Raw genomic sequence first — 18452 nt, 5'->3', positions numbered from 1 at the left:
CATTTTCTAAAGCATATTGCAAAGTAGATTGTTTACTGCAGCACTTGTGAAATAGAGTATTAAGTCAAATAGAAAGGGTAAAACAATAACGTAGAAAATGCTTAAGTGTTTAAAACTGTTACAGAGGTTTACTGCCAGCAGACTTTAAAACCAGAAAAATACATTTATGCGATATTACCATATAGAAAATGTAAGACAATGTAGTCTCATATCACGATATTTTTCATGGTCTATCAACGTGTTTCCTGTTTTCTTTTGATACGTTTTCAACACCTCTGTTATGTCTCTTTATAATTACTTTGCGTGATTGTCTGCTCTGCCCTGATTCTTTCACATCCTGCCCTTGTGTCCTTGCCTTTTATCAGTCTCTTTCAGAACCTTTTATTGTCTCTTGGAAAGTTCTGTTTGGTTTTGCATCATCTTGCCTTGCCCTGCCCCGGATTCTTGAAATAAAATGTGTTTTTCCTTGTCCTGCATTTTAGTCCAACCTGCTCCGCTTTCCGTGACAGCTATTGATATAACAACGATATATTGCCTATCCATAACTGAGGGTCTTCAAGGTTATTCACACCAAGGTTATTATACATACTACATATGTATACAAGTCCCTAACCCTAACCCTAACCCTAATATTAAACTGGGTCTACAGTTCTGTGTAGAGGGGCAATGTATAAACATACTTGTTATGGTGCATACAATACTTATCTTTTAAAACAGTAATATATTTAGCAATAGCTACAGTAATAGTGTGCCCTTATGGATAGGTAGCATAGAGTGATTTAGCACAGGTTGTCTAGCTCATGTAATTGCACCAGGATGCATGGACGACAGTCAGACCATCATCATTGCAAACAGGCAGATGTATCTCTCTGAATAACATTTAATGTGTTTTTTCAGACATGTTCATTTATATAAAGATATAAACAACAACTTTTAAACCTATAAAATATAATTTAGTCCCCCTGTTGAAGACTTTAACTATTGTAAGTTAGGGTTGTTTATGCTAACAAAGCTGTTTTGAAACCCCCTATGTGTTCTGCTGTAATCAAACTATATCAAGGACACGTAGGACCATGTGTTTGGGGTTAACTTCATGCATAGGAGGGTGAGAGATGAGACTGTCGAAAGTAATTCAGTGGAAGGTTCTCACATAAGACGATAAAAGTGTGTGAGTGTCTGTGTTTATTGTCTGGAAGTGCAGAAACCACAGTCTTGGGTCAAATCCTGTTTGCTTTGCTTTCTTGTGCAAGTTAAACCGAGGCAGCGAGTGTGAAAATGTGTGCTCATCGTTGCCTGCACATCGCTGTCGACTCACATTCGGTCACGGCTTTGGCGTATTCTTAATGACACGCGTGGAAGGAGGAGGGAGGCAGGGAGGCGAGGGATGAATAATGAGACATGCTTACACTCAGCATATTCTCCCTCCTTTAAAAAAAGAGAAGAAAAAAAACCCAGGAGCAGCGATATGGAAATGTGTTGTCTCTGTTCCTGAGGCGCATGACAGGGATGTTCTCTCAGGACAGACCTTAACTATTTTCTCTGGGGCTGTCAACGCTCATTAATCTGGAAACCTTAAAAAAAAGTAACAACACATGTTTTATCCAAACTTCCTCGTGTAATTTCAGCACAGACAACAGAGCAAAGGAATTTTGTAAATGATTGATGAGGAGTGGGGGACAAACACAGCGGACAAGGTGACCACTGTAACAATCTGATAAGAGTATATGCTCTGTGTTGCACACACTATACGGGGGGCAATCACAGGGGCTCTCCTTAACAGCAGCTTACTCAACACTTACAGTGAGTAGAATATGGGAAAACTGTCAAACTTCATGCCAATAATTAAGAAATAATCAAACCGCTGAGATTATGAAATAAAATAAAAACAACCCTCTGATTTCTCTCACCAGTTTGTCATGCGTTTCTTTATTAGCACACTTCTATCTTCCTCCATGTCGTGTCACATTTTTATATAATCATTTAAAGGTGGGGTAGGTAAGTTTGAGAAACCGGCTCGAAATACACTTTTTGTTATATTCCATGGAATGCTCTTAACATCCCGATAGCAATGAATATCTTAAGTGCTTTGACAAAAAAATCCATAACAAAATTTCATGTGTGGAAGCCGTAGTACTGTGAAAAGCACGACCAATCATTTTAGCCGGCCCGGCTAAAATAACTGGATGGCCTACCTGCCTGTCAGCCTTCCATCTGTGCACACACTTATCTCGTGCCCTCATTGGTCATGTGCGCATTCGTGTGTGTTGCAGGAGGGACTCTGTGAGGAAGTGGCAGATTTGTTCCGGCTGTGTATTTTCAAATTCTAGCGCACTCGAGCTGGTTTCTCCGAAATGACTTACCCCTACCCCACCTTTAAATAACGTTAACGGCGGTAATTAATTTTTTGAATGAATTGCGTTAAAATATTTAACGCATTTAACGCATGTGCAGAATGGCCCGCCCCATACATCCCACCAGTGGCAGCGCCAGGGTATGGCTGGTTATAGGCTACACCCATACCAAGAAATGGCTTAGCCCCACCATGAAAAATGATGTTAAAGTAAGCAAAATAAAGTCCGCCAACTCGCGCCGAGAATTGCACAGACAGCAGTTAGTAAGATTGATTTCAGTAGCCACTTGTCTGGAAATACCGAAGACCAGAAACGGTTTTGAAAACTTTTGTCACGTAGTGATCGTCTTCTCAATAAAACATCTTTGATAATGTCTTATGGCCAATCAGAATCAAGATAACGTCGTGGTGTTATTGCAGGAAGTCCCGACGGAGAATACTTTTGCTGTAGTACAGGGGTGCCATAACTGGTACGCAGGTTATGTGCGTAATCTGAAATGCGTAACGTCACTTGTGTCACAAAGCGCATTTGCGTACCGACGTACTTGTGAAGCTTTTCCAGAAGGCGGTTAGATCACCGGACGAAAGAGTCCCCGTCCCCCGTCGACTTTCCTGAAGTAGGCTACTCCCCAATTAAGACCCCATGGTTTGATGATTGATAGGTGTGTGGGCTGTCTTTCATTTTGACACACAGAAATGTTATAATAAACATACATACTGTATGTGAAGTGGATATATCCGCCTTCTTTCATTTATCTTTCCATTCCCACAAGAATATACATAAAGAAATGGCATATTTTGGACATAGTTCGAATGGTGATTAATCATGATTAATACATTTTTAAACTGTGATTAATCTGATTAAAAATTGTAATCGTTTGACAGCCCTAATATATATATATTATGTCTTATACTCTGATTGCCTTTTACACGTTTAAATAGTATTTGTAATCCTATATGTGTTTAACAGAGACATATTTTTAGGATTTACATTTCAGGAAGGGCAAAAGGTGGATTTTCAAATGGTTAAGGACTGGGGGGTTTTATGGTGTAATGGTGGGATTTCCCTTATTGCCATAAGGGAATTTAAGGGTGGGACCAGTTGGCTATTCCCTCGTGTGACTAAGCTGTGTTCTGGGTGCAGAACTTCTCTATCCTCTAAGGATGAAGTTGCGCTGTTCCTGCATTTGAGATCGATTTCAACTGTATAGACTTTCTTTATTACTTTATTAAATATGTCAAAAGATAAGCTTTGTCCATGGATCATTTATCAGCTTCTCTTAAAAATGTCCTCCACACTCCAAAATACAAGTAAACACTCATGATTTAGAGACTAGTTCAATTTGTTGGATGGATACCATGTATTCTTTCTGATATGTGAGCCTGAAGATCCTCCTTAGAAAAACCAGGCATGGCATGTTCAGTGACACTTTTTTCCTCGTATCTCTCGCCCCCTTCCACACACTGTCACACTTGGAGCATGTTTATCATTTGCTCAATATGGCCGTGGTGTGGCCCTGCTCCTCAGGGCTTTGATTAATATGCACTCTGGCTCCGTCTGCTTAGTCAGCGTTCTTTCTGTCCCCTTCCTCTCCTCCTGCTCATTGCGCCTGCCGTCTTGCCTGTCGCCTCCTGTAAGCTGTCCTCCGTCCGTCTCAGTGACTCACATGTGTCTTCCTATTTGTCTGAACACCTCTCTAGCTTACCCTCTGTCTGACTCTTCCTCCCTAAGTTGTTTCCTTTCTCAAAGTCTGCACAATGGAAGGGCCTCTGCTTCCTTTCCTTTCTTGTTTCCTTGTCTCCCTACCTTTTTTCCTTGCCTTGTTTATCCTAATTTCTCTCCCTCTTATCTCCTCGTTGCCTTTGCTTGTGTTCTCTATTCTCAACTCCCCTGTTGTTTTTCCTCTCTCCTTCTCTCCTTTCCTTGTTTCCTCTTCTCTTCTTTCCTCTTTTGGTTTGCCCTTCACTCACTGTATCCTCTTCTATTGTTTCCTTGCCTACCATCTTTGTTCCCTTTGCTTGTTACCTCTCTTTTCATCTCCTTTTTTGAATCTCTTCTCATCGTCTCTCTTCTTTCCTCCTCTTTCTGTCTTATCTTTCCTTGTTTCCTCTCCTCTTCTTTCTTGTCCTTTCTGTTTATTTTCCTTGTTTTATCTCCTTTCTATTCTTCTTCTCTCTATTGCTGTTGTTACCTTGTCTCCTTTCCTCGTTTCCTGTCCTTGTTTTCCACCTCACTCTGTTTTTCCTCCTCAAATGTCCTTATTACTTGTTATTTTCCTCTCCTAGTTTCCTTTCCTTGTTTCCTCTCCTTTCTTCTCTTTACTCTTCACTTCTATCTATACCTGTTATATAATACTTATCCTCTTGTTAACTCCCTTGTTTCATTTCTCTAATTTCCTTTCCTCGCTATCCTTGCTTTCTCTACTCTTTCTTCCTGCTTTCTTTTCTTGTTTCCTCCGTTTCCCTTCACTCTATAGTTTCATCAAATGTTCTGGGTTCGTCTTTTCTCTAGTTCCCTTTATCTAATGTCCTTCTCCCCTCTTCTTCCGACCTAATCTTCCCTTGTGTCCTCTACTTATCGATCTCTTCTCCTATCTTTTAAAGCTTCCTACTTTTCTTCATCTTCTAGTTCCCTCTGCTCTTCTCTTCGAATATCCTCCTCTCCTTGTCTCCTCTTGTTCTCCACACCTCACTATGTCCTTTCTTTTTCTTCACCTTGTTTCACCTCCTCTGCACTCCAATTTAATTTCCCAAATACTCTTTTAAAGATTGAGTTGAATTTGATCGGCTGCCGTAGGTATTAGGATAAGCCGTGTTGACCTGGTTTAGGATTTGTCTCTTTCCCTCTCCCTCTTGCCTCACCCAATATTAGGGGACACTGCTATGAGTTGACATCTGCTGTGCGAATGAAATATTACTCACAGATTAAATAGTTTGTTAGTTACTAAAGTTAGTTACTTAAAAAGGTATAAGAAGTACTAAGATCTTGTACTAGTGTAGGAATACTCTGTTACAAGTTAAAGTCCTGCATTCAAAATGTTACTCAAGTAGAAGCACATAAATAGTAGCATCAAAACATACTTAACGTATAACAAAAGTAAAAGTAGTCATTGTGCAGATTGGTCCATTTCAGAATAATATATATGATATGTTTTATAAAGATTGATCATGAAAGTGTTCTCAAGGCTGGTAAAGGTGCAGCTAGTTTGAGTGACTTTGTATACTGCAGGGTAGCTTGTGAATTTACTCCAGGTGGAACTAAAGTCTGATTTAACACTTGATTATATTTCACATCATTATTCCAAGTCTGTAAAGTAACTAAAGGTTCTTAATAAATGTAGTGGAGAAAAAGTCAACGATTTACCTCTGAATTGTAGTGGAGTAGAAGTACAAGGTAGCATAAAATGGAAATACTCAAGTAAAGTATCTCAAAATTGTACTTAAGTACAGTACCTGAGTAAATGTACTTTGTTACTTTACACCACTGGTTACTCGATATTCACAGGATATCATCAGGAACAGCTTGTGAGCTGCCTTGACGAATAAAATAAAATAAGAATCAGAAGCCGGTTTATTGCCAAAAAGGGTTACAAATACAGGAATTTGATTCGGAGCATATAGTGCATACATAAACAAACTTAAAGGGGACATATTAAGCTCATTTCAGGTTCACATGTGTATTTAGTTCCTCTACTGTGACATGTCTCCATGCTTTAATGTTCAAAAAGTTCTTTAATTTGTTCATACTGCCTGAGCTGCAGCACCTCTTTTCACCCTCTGTCTGAAAGCAGAGCCCAGTCTGCTCTGATTGGTTAGCTGGCCGGCTCTGTTGTTACATTACATTACATTACATTGCATTGCATTTAGCTGACGCTTTTATCCAAAGCGACTTACAATAAGTGCATTCGACCAGGAAGATACAACCTTTAAGAAAACAGAATCATATAAGTACATCAGGTTTCATAGAGCCAAACATTTCAAGTGCTACTCAACTGGCATTTAGAAAGCCAGCCCTTTATTAGTATATAAGTGCTTTGTTAGTAATTCTATCGCTCGAAGTGGAGTCTAAAGAGATGAGTTTTCAGTTTGCGTCGGAAGATGTGTAAGCTATCTGCTGTCCTGATTTCAATGGGGAGCTCATTCCACCATTTTGGAGCCAGGATAGCAAACCCACGTGTTTTTGCTGACGGGAACTTGGGTCCCCCTCGCAGTGCGGGTGCAGCGAGCTGTTTGGCTGATGCAGAGCGGAGTGCACGTGCTGGGGTGTACGGTTTAACCATGTCCTGGATGTAGGAAGGGCCAGATCCATTCACAGCATGGTACGCAAGTACCAGTGTCTTGAAGTGGATTCTAGCAGTTACTGGAAGCCAGTGAAGGGAGCGGAGGAGCGGTGTGGTGTGGGAGAATTTGGGAAGGTTGAAGACCAGACGAGCCGCTGCATTCTGGATGAGCTGCAGAGGTCGGATGGCACATGCAGGTAGACCAGCCAGGAGGGAGTTGCAGTAGTCTAGGCGTGAGATGACGAGAGCCTGGACCAGAATCTGCGCTGATGTCTGGGTCAGCTGGGGACGTATCCTCCTGATGTTGTAAAGCGTGTATCTGCAGCAGCGGGTTGTAGCAGCGATGTTTGCAGTGAAGGACAATTTGTTATCTAGGACCACACCCAGATTCCTTGCAGTCTGAGTCGGGGAAACAACAGAGGTGCCGATGTTGATTGTTAGGTCAAGAGTGGGACAATCTTTTCCCGGAAGGAAGAGCAGTTCAGTCTTGTCAAGGTTGAGCTTGAGGTGATGAGCAGACATCCACCGAGAGATGTCTGCTAGGCAAGCAGAGATGCGTGCGACGACCTGGGTCTCTGAGCGGGGAAAGGACAGAATTAGTTGGGTGTCGTCAGCGTAGCAGTGGTATGAAAAACCATGCGGGCTAATGACAGACCCGAGCGAGTTTGTGTACAGGGAGAAGAGGAGGGGACCAAGAACCGAGCCCTGAGGGACCCCTGTAGTTAATTGACAAGGGTCGGACTCGGACCCTCTCCAAGTAACCCTGTAGGTGCGGTCGTTGAGGTATGAGGTGAGGAGGGAAAGTGCAGTGCCTGAAACTCCAAGTTCTTGGAGAGTGCGAAGGAGGATCCGATGGTTCACTGTGTCGAATGCAGCAGACAGGTCCAGGAGGATGATGACAGAGGAGAGGGAGGCTGCTTTAGCAGTGTGCAGTTCATCAGAGACAGCAAGGAGAGCAGTTTCTGTTGAGTGACCTGCCTTGAAACCAGACTGGTGCGGATCCAGAAGGTTGTTCTGATGGAGATAACAGGAGAGTTGTTTAAAGACAGCGCGTTCAAGTGTTTTAGACAGGAACGGGAGGAGAGAGACGGGCCTGTAGTTAATAACATCAGACGGATTGAGAGTGGGTTTCTTAAGGAGAGGGTTTACTCTTGCCTCCTTGAGACTGTTTGGAAAGTGACCAGAAGTTAGAGAAGTGTTGATGAAATGGGTGAGAAATGGTAGAATATCAGGAGCGATAGTCTGAAGGAGGTTTGAGGGGATAGGGTCCAGAGAACAGGTGGTAGGACGGGCAGAGGTAACGAGGGTAAGAACCTCACTTGGAGAGAGAGGGGAGAAGGAGGTCAGTGTGTGGGTGAAGGGAGGGTCTGGTGACCCAGCGGTGAGTAAAGGTGAGTCAGAAAAGGAAGAGCGAATATCATCAACCTTTTTTTCAAAGTGGTTAACAAAGTCGCTTGACAGAAGGGAGGAGGGGGGAGGTGCTTTGGGAGGGTCCAAGAGGGTGGAGAAGATAGAAAATAGTTTTTTGGGATTGGAATAGGAAGATTGGATCTTATCTTGAAAGAAAGTGCTTTTTGCCTGAGAGATGGAAGCAGAGAAAGAGGAGAGGAGAGCCTGATAGGTTAGGAGGTCGTCATGGTGTTTGGATTTCCACCATTTCCGCTCTGCTGCCCGAAGGATGGTTCTATTAGCACGCAGTGCGTCATTTAGCCAGGGAGCAGGAGGGGACTGACGAGCCGGCCGCGATGTGAGAGGACAGAGAGAGTCCAGAGAGGATGAGAGAGTAGAGAGGAGAGTTTTTGCAGCAGCGTTTGGAGGCAGGAGTTGGAATGAGTCAGAGGAAGGGAGGGCTGAGAGCACCGATGAGGCAAAGGTAGAGGGGGAGAGGGAACGGAGGTTACGGCGGACAGGAGCAGAGTTAGAAGAGATTAGGTTGTTATGTTTGGAAAGGGGTAGAGAGAATGAAATGAAGAAGTGATCGGATGTGTGGAGCGGGTTTACAGAGAGGTTAGAAGTAGAGCAGTTCCTTGAGAATATGAGATCAAGGACATTGCCAGCTTTATGAGTTGGTGGGGATGGAGACAGTGAGAAAGCAAAGGTGGTTAACAGAGATGTTAGTTCAGATATCTTCCCTGTCTGGAGGTTGAAATCTCCGAGAAGTACAGCGGGAGGGCCAGTTTCAGGGATGTGTGAGAGGAGATTATCTAACTCCTCCAAGAAGTCCCCCAAGGCGCCTGGTGGACGGTAGAGAACAACAATGGTTAATTGTATAGGATGGGTTACTGTGACGGCATGGAATTCAAAGGTAGAAGGAGTGAAATTAGGTAGCTTGAAGAGGGAAAAGCTCCATTTGGGAGAGAGCAGGAGACCAGTGCCACCTCCTCTGCCAGAGGGTCTGGGTGTATGGGAGAAGGAATATGCTGTGGAGAGAGCTGCTGGGGTGGATGTGTTGGATGGAGTGATCCAGGTCTCCGTGAGAGCAAGGAAATCCAGAGACTGCAGGGAAGCGTAGCCAGAGATGAAGTCAGCCTTAGGGACAGCTGACTGGCAGTTCCACAGGCCCCCTGAAACGAGATGTTGGATCTCAGTGGAGCATGTGGGATAGACGAGAGCAGGCCGGTGAAATCGATTAGGAGAAACACGGGGCCAGTGATAATTGCGAGAAGACACATGAACAGGAATGCAGAAAATACACATGATTATAGCATGAGGGGCTAGAGAACCCAAGAGAATTGAATAAAACTAAATAACACCAGCGATACTTGGCGCAAGCAGAGTAGGATTTGCCTCCTCTTTGCCTCCCACGTGACTCCCACAGGACTCTTAATGTCTTTGTCAGTCTTTGACTCCCACAGGACTCTTAATGTCTTTGTCAGTCTTCGTCTGGCTGACGCTGAAGCTGACGCTCCAGGAAAACGCAACCTAAGATGGATACCTGATTGCTCAGTTCTCACAGCTTTGGGGGCACGCCGCTGTAATTAGTTAACTATTTTCTGCTGATGGGCGACAGCAGAGTCTTCCAACCTCTTGGAATGCACACTTGAGGGGCGTGACTCACTGAGACCTGAGTTACAGCTGCTGGACTAGAGCAGATCTGAGATTTTAAAATCTCTCAGAAATCGCCGTTTTAGCTACAATAACTACAGAACAATTATACAGAGTAGAATAAATGAAACAGAGAAGTCTATTTAAACAAGAATATAACTTACAGTGATTGCTGAGTCAGTATCGATAGTATCCTCACCGAGTCTGGATGCACACTCAGTTATTCTGATTTGAAATGCGCTATTTAAAATGTTTTTCGGCTGGGAAGCGTTATGCACTTCACGCAATCAGCAGAGTCTTCCAACCTCTTGGAATGCACACTTGAGGGGCGTGACTCACTGAGACCTGAGTTACAGCTGCTGGACTAGAGCAGATCTGAGATTTTAAAATCTCTCAGAAATCGCCGTTTTAGCTACAATAACTACAGAACAATTATACAGAGTAGAATAAATGAAACAGAGAAGTCTATTTAAACAAGAATATAACTTACAGTGATTGCTGAGTCAGTATCGATAGTATCCTCACCGAGTCTGGATGCACACTCAGTTATTCTGATTTGAAATGCGCTATTTAAAATGTTTTTCGGCTGGGAAGCGTTATGCACTTCACGCAATCAGCAGAGTCTTCCAACCTCTTGGAATGCACACTTGAGGGGCGTGACTCACTGAGACCTGAGTTACAGCTGCTGGACTAGAGCAGATCTGAGATTTTAAAATCTCTCAGAAATCGCCGTTTTAGCTACAATAACTACAGAACAATTATACAGAGTAGAATAAATGAAACAGAGAAGTCTATTTAAACAAGAATATAACTTACAGTGATTGCTGAGTCAGTATCGATAGTATCCTCACCGAGTCTGGATGCACACTCAGTTATTCTGATTTGAAATGCGCTATTTAAAATGTTTTTCGGCTGGGAAGCGTTATGCACTTCACGCAATCAGCAGAGTCTTCCAACCTCTTGGAATGCACACTTGAGGGGCGTGACTCACTGAGACCTGAGTTACAGCTGCTGGACTAGAGCAGATCTGAGATTTTAAAATCTCTCAGAAATCGCCGTTTTAGCTACAATAACTACAGAACAATTATACAGAGTAGAATAAATGAAACAGAGAAGTCTATTTAAACAAGAATATAACTTACAGTGATTGCTGAGTCAGTATCGATAGTATCCTCACCGAGTCTGGATGCACACTCAGTTATTCTGATTTGAAATGCGCTATTTAAAATGTTTTTCGGCTGGGAAGCGTTATGCACTTCACGCAATCAGCAGAGTCTTCCAACCTCTTGGAATGCACACTTGAGGGGCGTGACTCACTGAGACCTGAGTTACAGCTGCTGGACTAGAGCAGATCTGAGATTTTAAAATCTCTCAGAAATCGCCGTTTTAGCTACAATAACTACAGAACAATTATACAGAGTAGAATAAATGAAACAGAGAAGTCTATTTAAACAAGAATATAACTTACAGTGATTGCTGAGTCAGTATCGATAGTATCCTCACCGAGTCTGGATGCACACTCAGTTATTCTGATTTGAAATGCGCTATTTAAAATGTTTTTCGGCTGGGAAGCGTTATGCACTTCACGCAATCAGCAGAGTCTTCCAACCTCTTGGAATGCACACTTGAGGGGCGTGACTCACTGAGACCTGAGTTACAGCTGCTGGACTAGAGCAGATCTGAGATTTTAAAATCTCTCAGAAATCGCCGTTTTAGCTACAATAACTACAGAACAATTATACAGAGTAGAATAAATGAAACAGAGAAGTCTATTTAAACAAGAATATAACTTACAGTGATTGCTGAGTCAGTATCGATAGTATCCTCACCGAGTCTGGATGCACACTCAGTTATTCTGATTTGAAATGCGCTATTTAAAATGTTTTTCGGCTGGGAAGCGTTATGCACTTCACGCAATCAGCAGAGTCTTCCAACCTCTTGGAATGCACACTTGAGGGGCGTGACTCACTGAGACCTGAGTTACAGCTGCTGGACTAGAGCAGATCTGAGATTTTAAAATCTCTCAGAAATCGCCGTTTTAGCTACAATAACTACAGAACAATTATACAGAGTAGAATAAATGAAACAGAGAAGTCTATTTAAACAAGAATATAACTTACAGTGATTGCTGAGTCAGTATCGATAGTATCCTCACCGAGTCTGGATGCACACTCAGTTATTCTGATTTGAAATGCGCTATTTAAAATGTTTTTCGGCTGGGAAGCGTCATGCACTTCACGCAATCAGCAGAGTCTTCCAACCTCTTGGAATGCACACTTGAGGGGCGTGACTCACTGAGACCTGAGTTACAGCTGCTGGACTAGAGCAGATCTGAGATTTTAAAATCTCTCAGAAATCGCCGTTTTAGCTACAATAACTACAGAACAATTATACAGAGTAGAATAAATGAAACAGAGAAGTCTATTTAAACAAGAATATAACTTACAGTGATTGCTGAGTCAGTATCGATAGTATCCTCACCGAGTCTGGATGCACACTCAGTTATTCTGATTTGAAATGCGCTATTTAAAATGTTTTTCGGCTGGGAAGCGTTATGCACTTCACGCAATCAGCAGAGTCTTCCAACCTCTTGGAATGCACACTTGAGGGGCGTGACTCACTGAGACCTGAGTTACAGCTGCTGGACTAGAGCAGATCTGAGATTTTAAAATCTCTCAGAAATCGCCGTTTTAGCTACAATAACTACAGAACAATTATACAGAGTAGAATAAATGAAACAGAGAAGTCTATTTAAACAAGAATATAACTTACAGTGATTGCTGAGTCAGTATCGATAGTATCCTCACCGAGTCTGGATGCACACCACCATGTTGTGATTGGTAAACTGCTTAGAGATGTCCCGCCCCTTAGCCTATCACGTACAATGTGTTGGAGCACTAGCCAATAGAAGCGCGGGTGTTAAGTAGTGGTGTTGCTATGTCGCAGAAGCTGTAGAAAAAAGGGAACATACTATAAAGGACCATTTGAAAGGCTTTTTTCAAAACTATTATAGCATTTAAAACATATCAAATAAATGGAATATAAATATACGAAAATTAAGTACATTATGAAAATGACTATTTACTCTCAACGTAAAACAATATGTGCAGTATATCAGAATTTAAAGTGGCAGAGCGGTGCAGTTATATAACAGGTAGCATTGAACAGAATTGTGAAAAACATAGAGGAATGTGCAATAACAGTATGAAATATGGGAAATGGCTCACATGATGAAAAGTACCCAATAAGCAAAAGGCCCTAAAGTAAAGAAACATTTTGTGAAAATCATTTGACAACAGTTCACAACAACTTGTTGCTGGCAGCCACACTTTGCAGTCTTTACGCATTCATGTGGTGTGAGTTGTATACAGTCATTATTGAGTCCGACAATAAACCTTAAGTTAAAAGCCATTTTCTGCACAAAGCGTCTCGACAGCGCTCAGATGCTGGCACTGAAAGAGCAGAGGCTATCAATCCAAGCTGGAGTATAGTGGGAAAAGCTTTTTGAGCTGGCGCTGGAGCCCATTTGTTGAAGAAGGGTCTGTTTCTGTCAGCGCTCCTTATCATCCTGCCTGTTTGACCAGAGACAGACAGGAGCTGTAGCTGAGATATAGAGCCATGTAAACAACACCTTTATTCTCCTGGGCTTATCTAGCTAAGTCACATTGAGATCAAAAGTAAAACATTTGTTTATGCTGCAACAAATACAGCAAGTACAAAGAGATTGTTGCCAACATATACCTTTCTGTGAACATACTTTTCTATAAGGTTTAGGTGATATTTAAATTTATGATATTCTGGACCGTCTACAATAGGATTTGTTTTAATATAATATAAAAATATGTTTTTTCGACGTACCATACTATGATGTTATTTATGATGTTTTGCACAAACAACTCACAAACATTTTTATCTGATATTTTTGACATGCTATATCTTTTGTAATATTTTATTACTCTGCCATTTTTTCTGTCATTCTCGACATACTATTCTATGCCTTTTTTCAACATACAACACAATGACGTTTTTTTGTCATACTGTACCATACTATTGCGTTTTTTTCTGATACTTTCTATTTTTTTCAACATACTATACTGTAATATGACTTTTTTCTAATATCTTCGACATACTACTGTACTAAGCCTTTTTTTCAACACATCTTATCATGTTGTTTTTTTCTGATATTTTCGACACACAACAGTCGGAATTGTTTAAACATTGTTTACTATTAGGTTTTTTCGACATTACACTGACAAATGTTCTGTTATTTTCGACATAGTGTACTATGACAATTCTTTCAACATTACATACTATGATTTTGTTCTGATATATTTTTAACATACCATACTTTGGTATTTTTTCAGATTTTTTCGACAAACTAAAGAAGGATTTGTTTTAACACAGTTTGCTATTATGTTTATTTTTGACATACTATACTTTGAAGTTGTTTCACAACCTGAGAATTTGCCTATTTGGGAATTTATCATAGACATGAATTAAACACACCAAACGTTTCAGAATGTGCTTTATATACTAACAAATAACAATATACAGCAGTGCTATGACATATTATACCACAACTTTTATGAATGATGACATTTGAATGATATTCCACACCATTGGAATTGAATTACTTTCCATGACATACTTTATTTTAGCTCTCAAGCTAGCCCCAAAACATTATTATGGAGATATAGATATGGGGACATGCAAGCTCAATAACTTGAATGATTTTATCCTTACCACTTATCGCACAATCCCAACCCTTTTTATTTGCTTTCAACTAATCACACACTCCTTATCAGTGAGCGGAGGTTGCCCAGTGAAATGTAAACACATTATCTCCATGACAGCTGAGCAAACTCCATCCGATAGGGGAAAGTGTGCTGTGGTTTAAATCACAGGAAAATGTCCTTAAACTGGGATTGTTTTGTATTTCTTTTATATATTTCCAAATTCAAGAATGCACTTTTAAGCATATCTTATTTGTTATATCAACCACCCAGCAATACATTTATCAGAATTTCTTATAATAAATTTCAATCCTGAACAAGTAATTTCATTGTTCTCTTAGTTTCATGGCTCTCAGGCAAGATTTCCTAAGCAAACTAAACAACAAGGATTGTCATTTACTCACAGAGAAGATGCTGTAGATTGACTTCATTTGTAACAATTTGGTCCATAAGTAGCAACAAATTGACACATTGGACTCTAATAGAGTCTCCCAACAGCAGTGGGCTGGCTGTCGATACAGAGCGATTATCCTGTGGTGATGCACATTACACAGCAGCTGGGTCGTGGATGTTGAACTGGTTCGATGTTCAAATATCCTTACATTTCAAACTTCTGCCTTCCTTTGCCATTTGCAGCTGCCAGTGCGTGAAACCTCAAATGTTTAAAGGTCCCCTGTTATACTGTTTTTCATCAATATAGGTCTCAGATATATACAGAACCGGCGGCAGACATACGTCTCTGGGCAAGCATTTGATTTACCAGGGCGGGCCCACCCCGAAACGTACATTTCCCGGAAAATCTGAATTGTCAACGCGGGGGGGGGGGGGGAGGCGCTCGTGAATTGTTGTTACGGAAACAGAGGGGTTTTAGGTCATAGATTTTAGGTTGCCATAAGGCTGTTGACGGTCTTATTATAGGCTACATCCATTGGTTGGTTTTGTGGCACATTTGTATTGCTTTGCCAACTTGGACAAGCAGGCAGGCAAACTTGAGGAGCGCACACAGGGTGGAGTGAGGTTGAGCGATGGAGAGAAAGGGGGAGAGAGAGAGAGATTGAGAGAGATTGAGCGAGGCAGAGAGCGTGTGCAGCGGTCTGCTTGCGCACAGAGCCGGAGTTTGTGAGAGAGCTGGCTTGAGAGTCAATTTCTCTTCAAAATATAATTGATTGCCAGCCTCCCTTGTCCCTGGCTGGCTTGCTAGCTCGTTGGTAACGTAACCGATGTCTTCTAATGTGCCTGCATCTGGCGCTGAGTTGCCATATTCCTTTCATGAACCACTTCCTGATATCCATTGTTGCAGATAAATATAAATGATAATAGCCAAACTAACCTAGCAAGAGTAAACTGACAGGCGGCTGTGCCGCATCTCACTCAAAAACCCACACCACTCAACCCAGCGAAAAACCAGTCTCGCGCGCAGCCTTTCATTCAGAATTTCATAGCAAAATAAAAAAAATGATATTAAACTAATCTTTCAACATAGTTTGAAACAAAAGTAAATATTAGGACAAAACCCTACAAATAACAACCATAAACATAATAATCAAACAATTAAAATGTTAAAACTGATTAAAACAGCGGGCCCAAATCCTGGATGGGCGGGCCCGCCCATGACGCCGGGTCTGGATATATAGAAAACATGTCTCTGAAGTGTTTGGCTCCAAATACCAAACAGATCATTGTAGCATCCCATAATCCCCTCTGTTTCAGCCCTGTTTCAAAAGTGCTGATTCTCTGTCTGTTACTTTAGATGAAAATAAGGAGCCCCTCCCCACGCCCCTCTGAGAGAGATGTAGGTAAAAAGAACACAATGCTGCTCTAGGAGGAGATTCAGGTGATAAGGTGGGGGGGGGAGGGGGGGGGGGGTTACCTTGGTTTTTGGCTAATGGTTACACAAGCCAAAAAAATCGTTATGACATCATAAAGTGGCCAAAATCTGATCAGCTTATTTTCCGACAGGTTTCTATATAAGTGGATCAGGACAAAAAGTGAGCAAATCTTTTTTCTTGAAACTTTCCGAATCTCTTTACACAGAGGGGACACATGGTGATGTAGAAGAGACATGAAAAAGTGGATTTTGAATAATAGGTGACCTTTAAACCATAAACCTTCCTTTCTCTCTTTTCCCAGAGGCCCAATCCAGCGCCAACATGTTCGACTCCCTTTACATGGAGCTCTCAGCCTCCCTGGACCACGGGACCACGGAGCTGTTGGAGGCCGCCATTCGGTCTGCGAGGGGCGACTGCGTGGGCCCCGGCTGGACCGACGGAGACCCCGGTTCAGCCCGGAGAGAGAGCCTGACCAGCAGGGCCAAGCGCTTCCTGTCGGGGCTGGTACCGCGCTCATACGGTCGGGACAGGGACCGGGATCGGGGGCGATACCGGGAGATGAGCCGCCACCGGGGCAGCAAGATCCTCCGACAGAAGTCTCGCTCCTGCCATGACCTCAGTGCACTGTGACACACACACACACACACACACACACACACACACACACACACACACACACACACACACACACACACACACACACACACACACACACACACACACACACACACACACACACACACACACACACACACACACACACACACACACAAGCCTACACACAGACAACACTCCAATACATGCACACACACCAGATTAGAGGAGAAGGCAAAGTGTAAAAGATGGAGGAGTAGAAGAGGATTAAATGAAAAATATAAGGGAGGAGCAGATGACTCAATACAGGTACACTAAGGAGATGGAGACTAGTATTTGTGGGGAAGTTGGAGGGGGCATTGAGCAAGGATGGTGTAGGAAAGTGGAGAGAAAATGGGAAAGAAGGTTTGATAGATAGAGCCGAAGATCGTAGCACTAAACCTTTAATCTTCTTCATCAGTGAAACCAATTTTACAATTTACGATTTTTGCGAGAAAAAGCAGATCAAATGATAAGGAGGTGAGCTTGATTTGCAGCTCCAGCTAAGGTGAATCAGCGAGCGCTCATTACCTGATGAGAGCAGGAGAGAAACGATTAGCGCCAGAAGAGAGAGTCACATCAAGAAGCTGATTGGACACTTACTGTGGCGGACTGGAAGGGATGGGGGAGGCACAAATAAACACAAGTAGCACGCACTGATTATGTAGAGACTGATAGCAATCCAATGTATACCTATTGTGAATCTTGTTTTATAGCATGCCGAGTAGACGATCTAAGACATGACCCTGTAGGTTTTACAGTACATGATACTGGGTTTACTGTACCTCAGTGGCCAATAGCTAATGCACAATCCAGCTAGTGTCTCTAGCAATGCCATCTTAAAGGCATAACCCTTTATTTAATAATAAAAAATTAAAAAAAGAAGACCCCTTTCTGCGCATTTTTCTAGCCACAATCGTTACACTGCATCCATCTTTTGTGTCCCGTACCGATTTGGAAGTGTTTGATGATTCCAATGGCATACATTCATCTGTTATTTTTATACAAGGATAAAAACATCAGCGGCCAAGCCATATTTCCGCTTGGTGCACCATGAGCGATCAGCACAAAGAACCCTTTACCCAAGGAAGTGGAGCGAAAGAAAAAAGGTCAAAATGGCTAGAATAAGCGTTGTTGATCAGACTGAACTTTTCTTCAATAGACGCTGAGTCACTGAACGCTGGGATGTTCTTGAAGTAAGACAGACAAGAGACAACCTAATCTACCTGTGGCTGTTCAATGTTTTTCCTTTTTCTCTTTCTACCCGCTGGCATTATTATGATCGTTGAGATGTGGGGGGTGGCCACACAGATGACCAACAAGGGATTGTTCTGGAAACGTTTGGATAACTCATCAAGCGTGGCAGCGTCACTGACACATGCTCACCGCTTGTCACAGTCAACTAGGCACTCTTGTCTTTCAACTGAAATAAATTAATTTTTGTTTGACGTCCAAATTGATTTCCTTGTCTTTTGTTTGTGTTTTAAATAACAAGAATATGAAATGAATGTCTCATTACAGTTGTTTCTAGGAGGAGGGATTGCATGACAGGTCTTGACTCAGGTCCTCTCTAGAGACTTCA

At 42.1% G+C, this 18452-nt stretch overlaps 1 protein-coding gene across 1 annotated transcript in view; it reads left to right on the top strand.

The window, feature by feature from the left end:
• rem2 (RAS (RAD and GEM)-like GTP binding 2) overlaps positions 1-17786 on the top strand; it is a 43133-nt gene extending 25347 nt beyond the window's left edge. The window contains 1 exon segment of the mRNA XM_079651804.1: positions 16539-17786. Coding sequence (XP_079507930.1) covers positions 16539-16867 — 329 coding nt within the window. The 3' untranslated portion in view covers positions 16868-17786.
• Positions 17787-18452: the final 666 nt, after the last annotated feature.

This window comes from Notothenia rossii, assembly GCF_949606895.1.
Source record: "Notothenia rossii genome assembly, chromosome: 9".
NCBI lineage: Eukaryota > Metazoa > Chordata > Actinopteri > Perciformes > Nototheniidae > Notothenia > Notothenia rossii.
The sequence above is the reverse complement of the archived record's forward strand: the minus strand, read 5'-3'. Positions and strand labels throughout refer to the sequence as shown.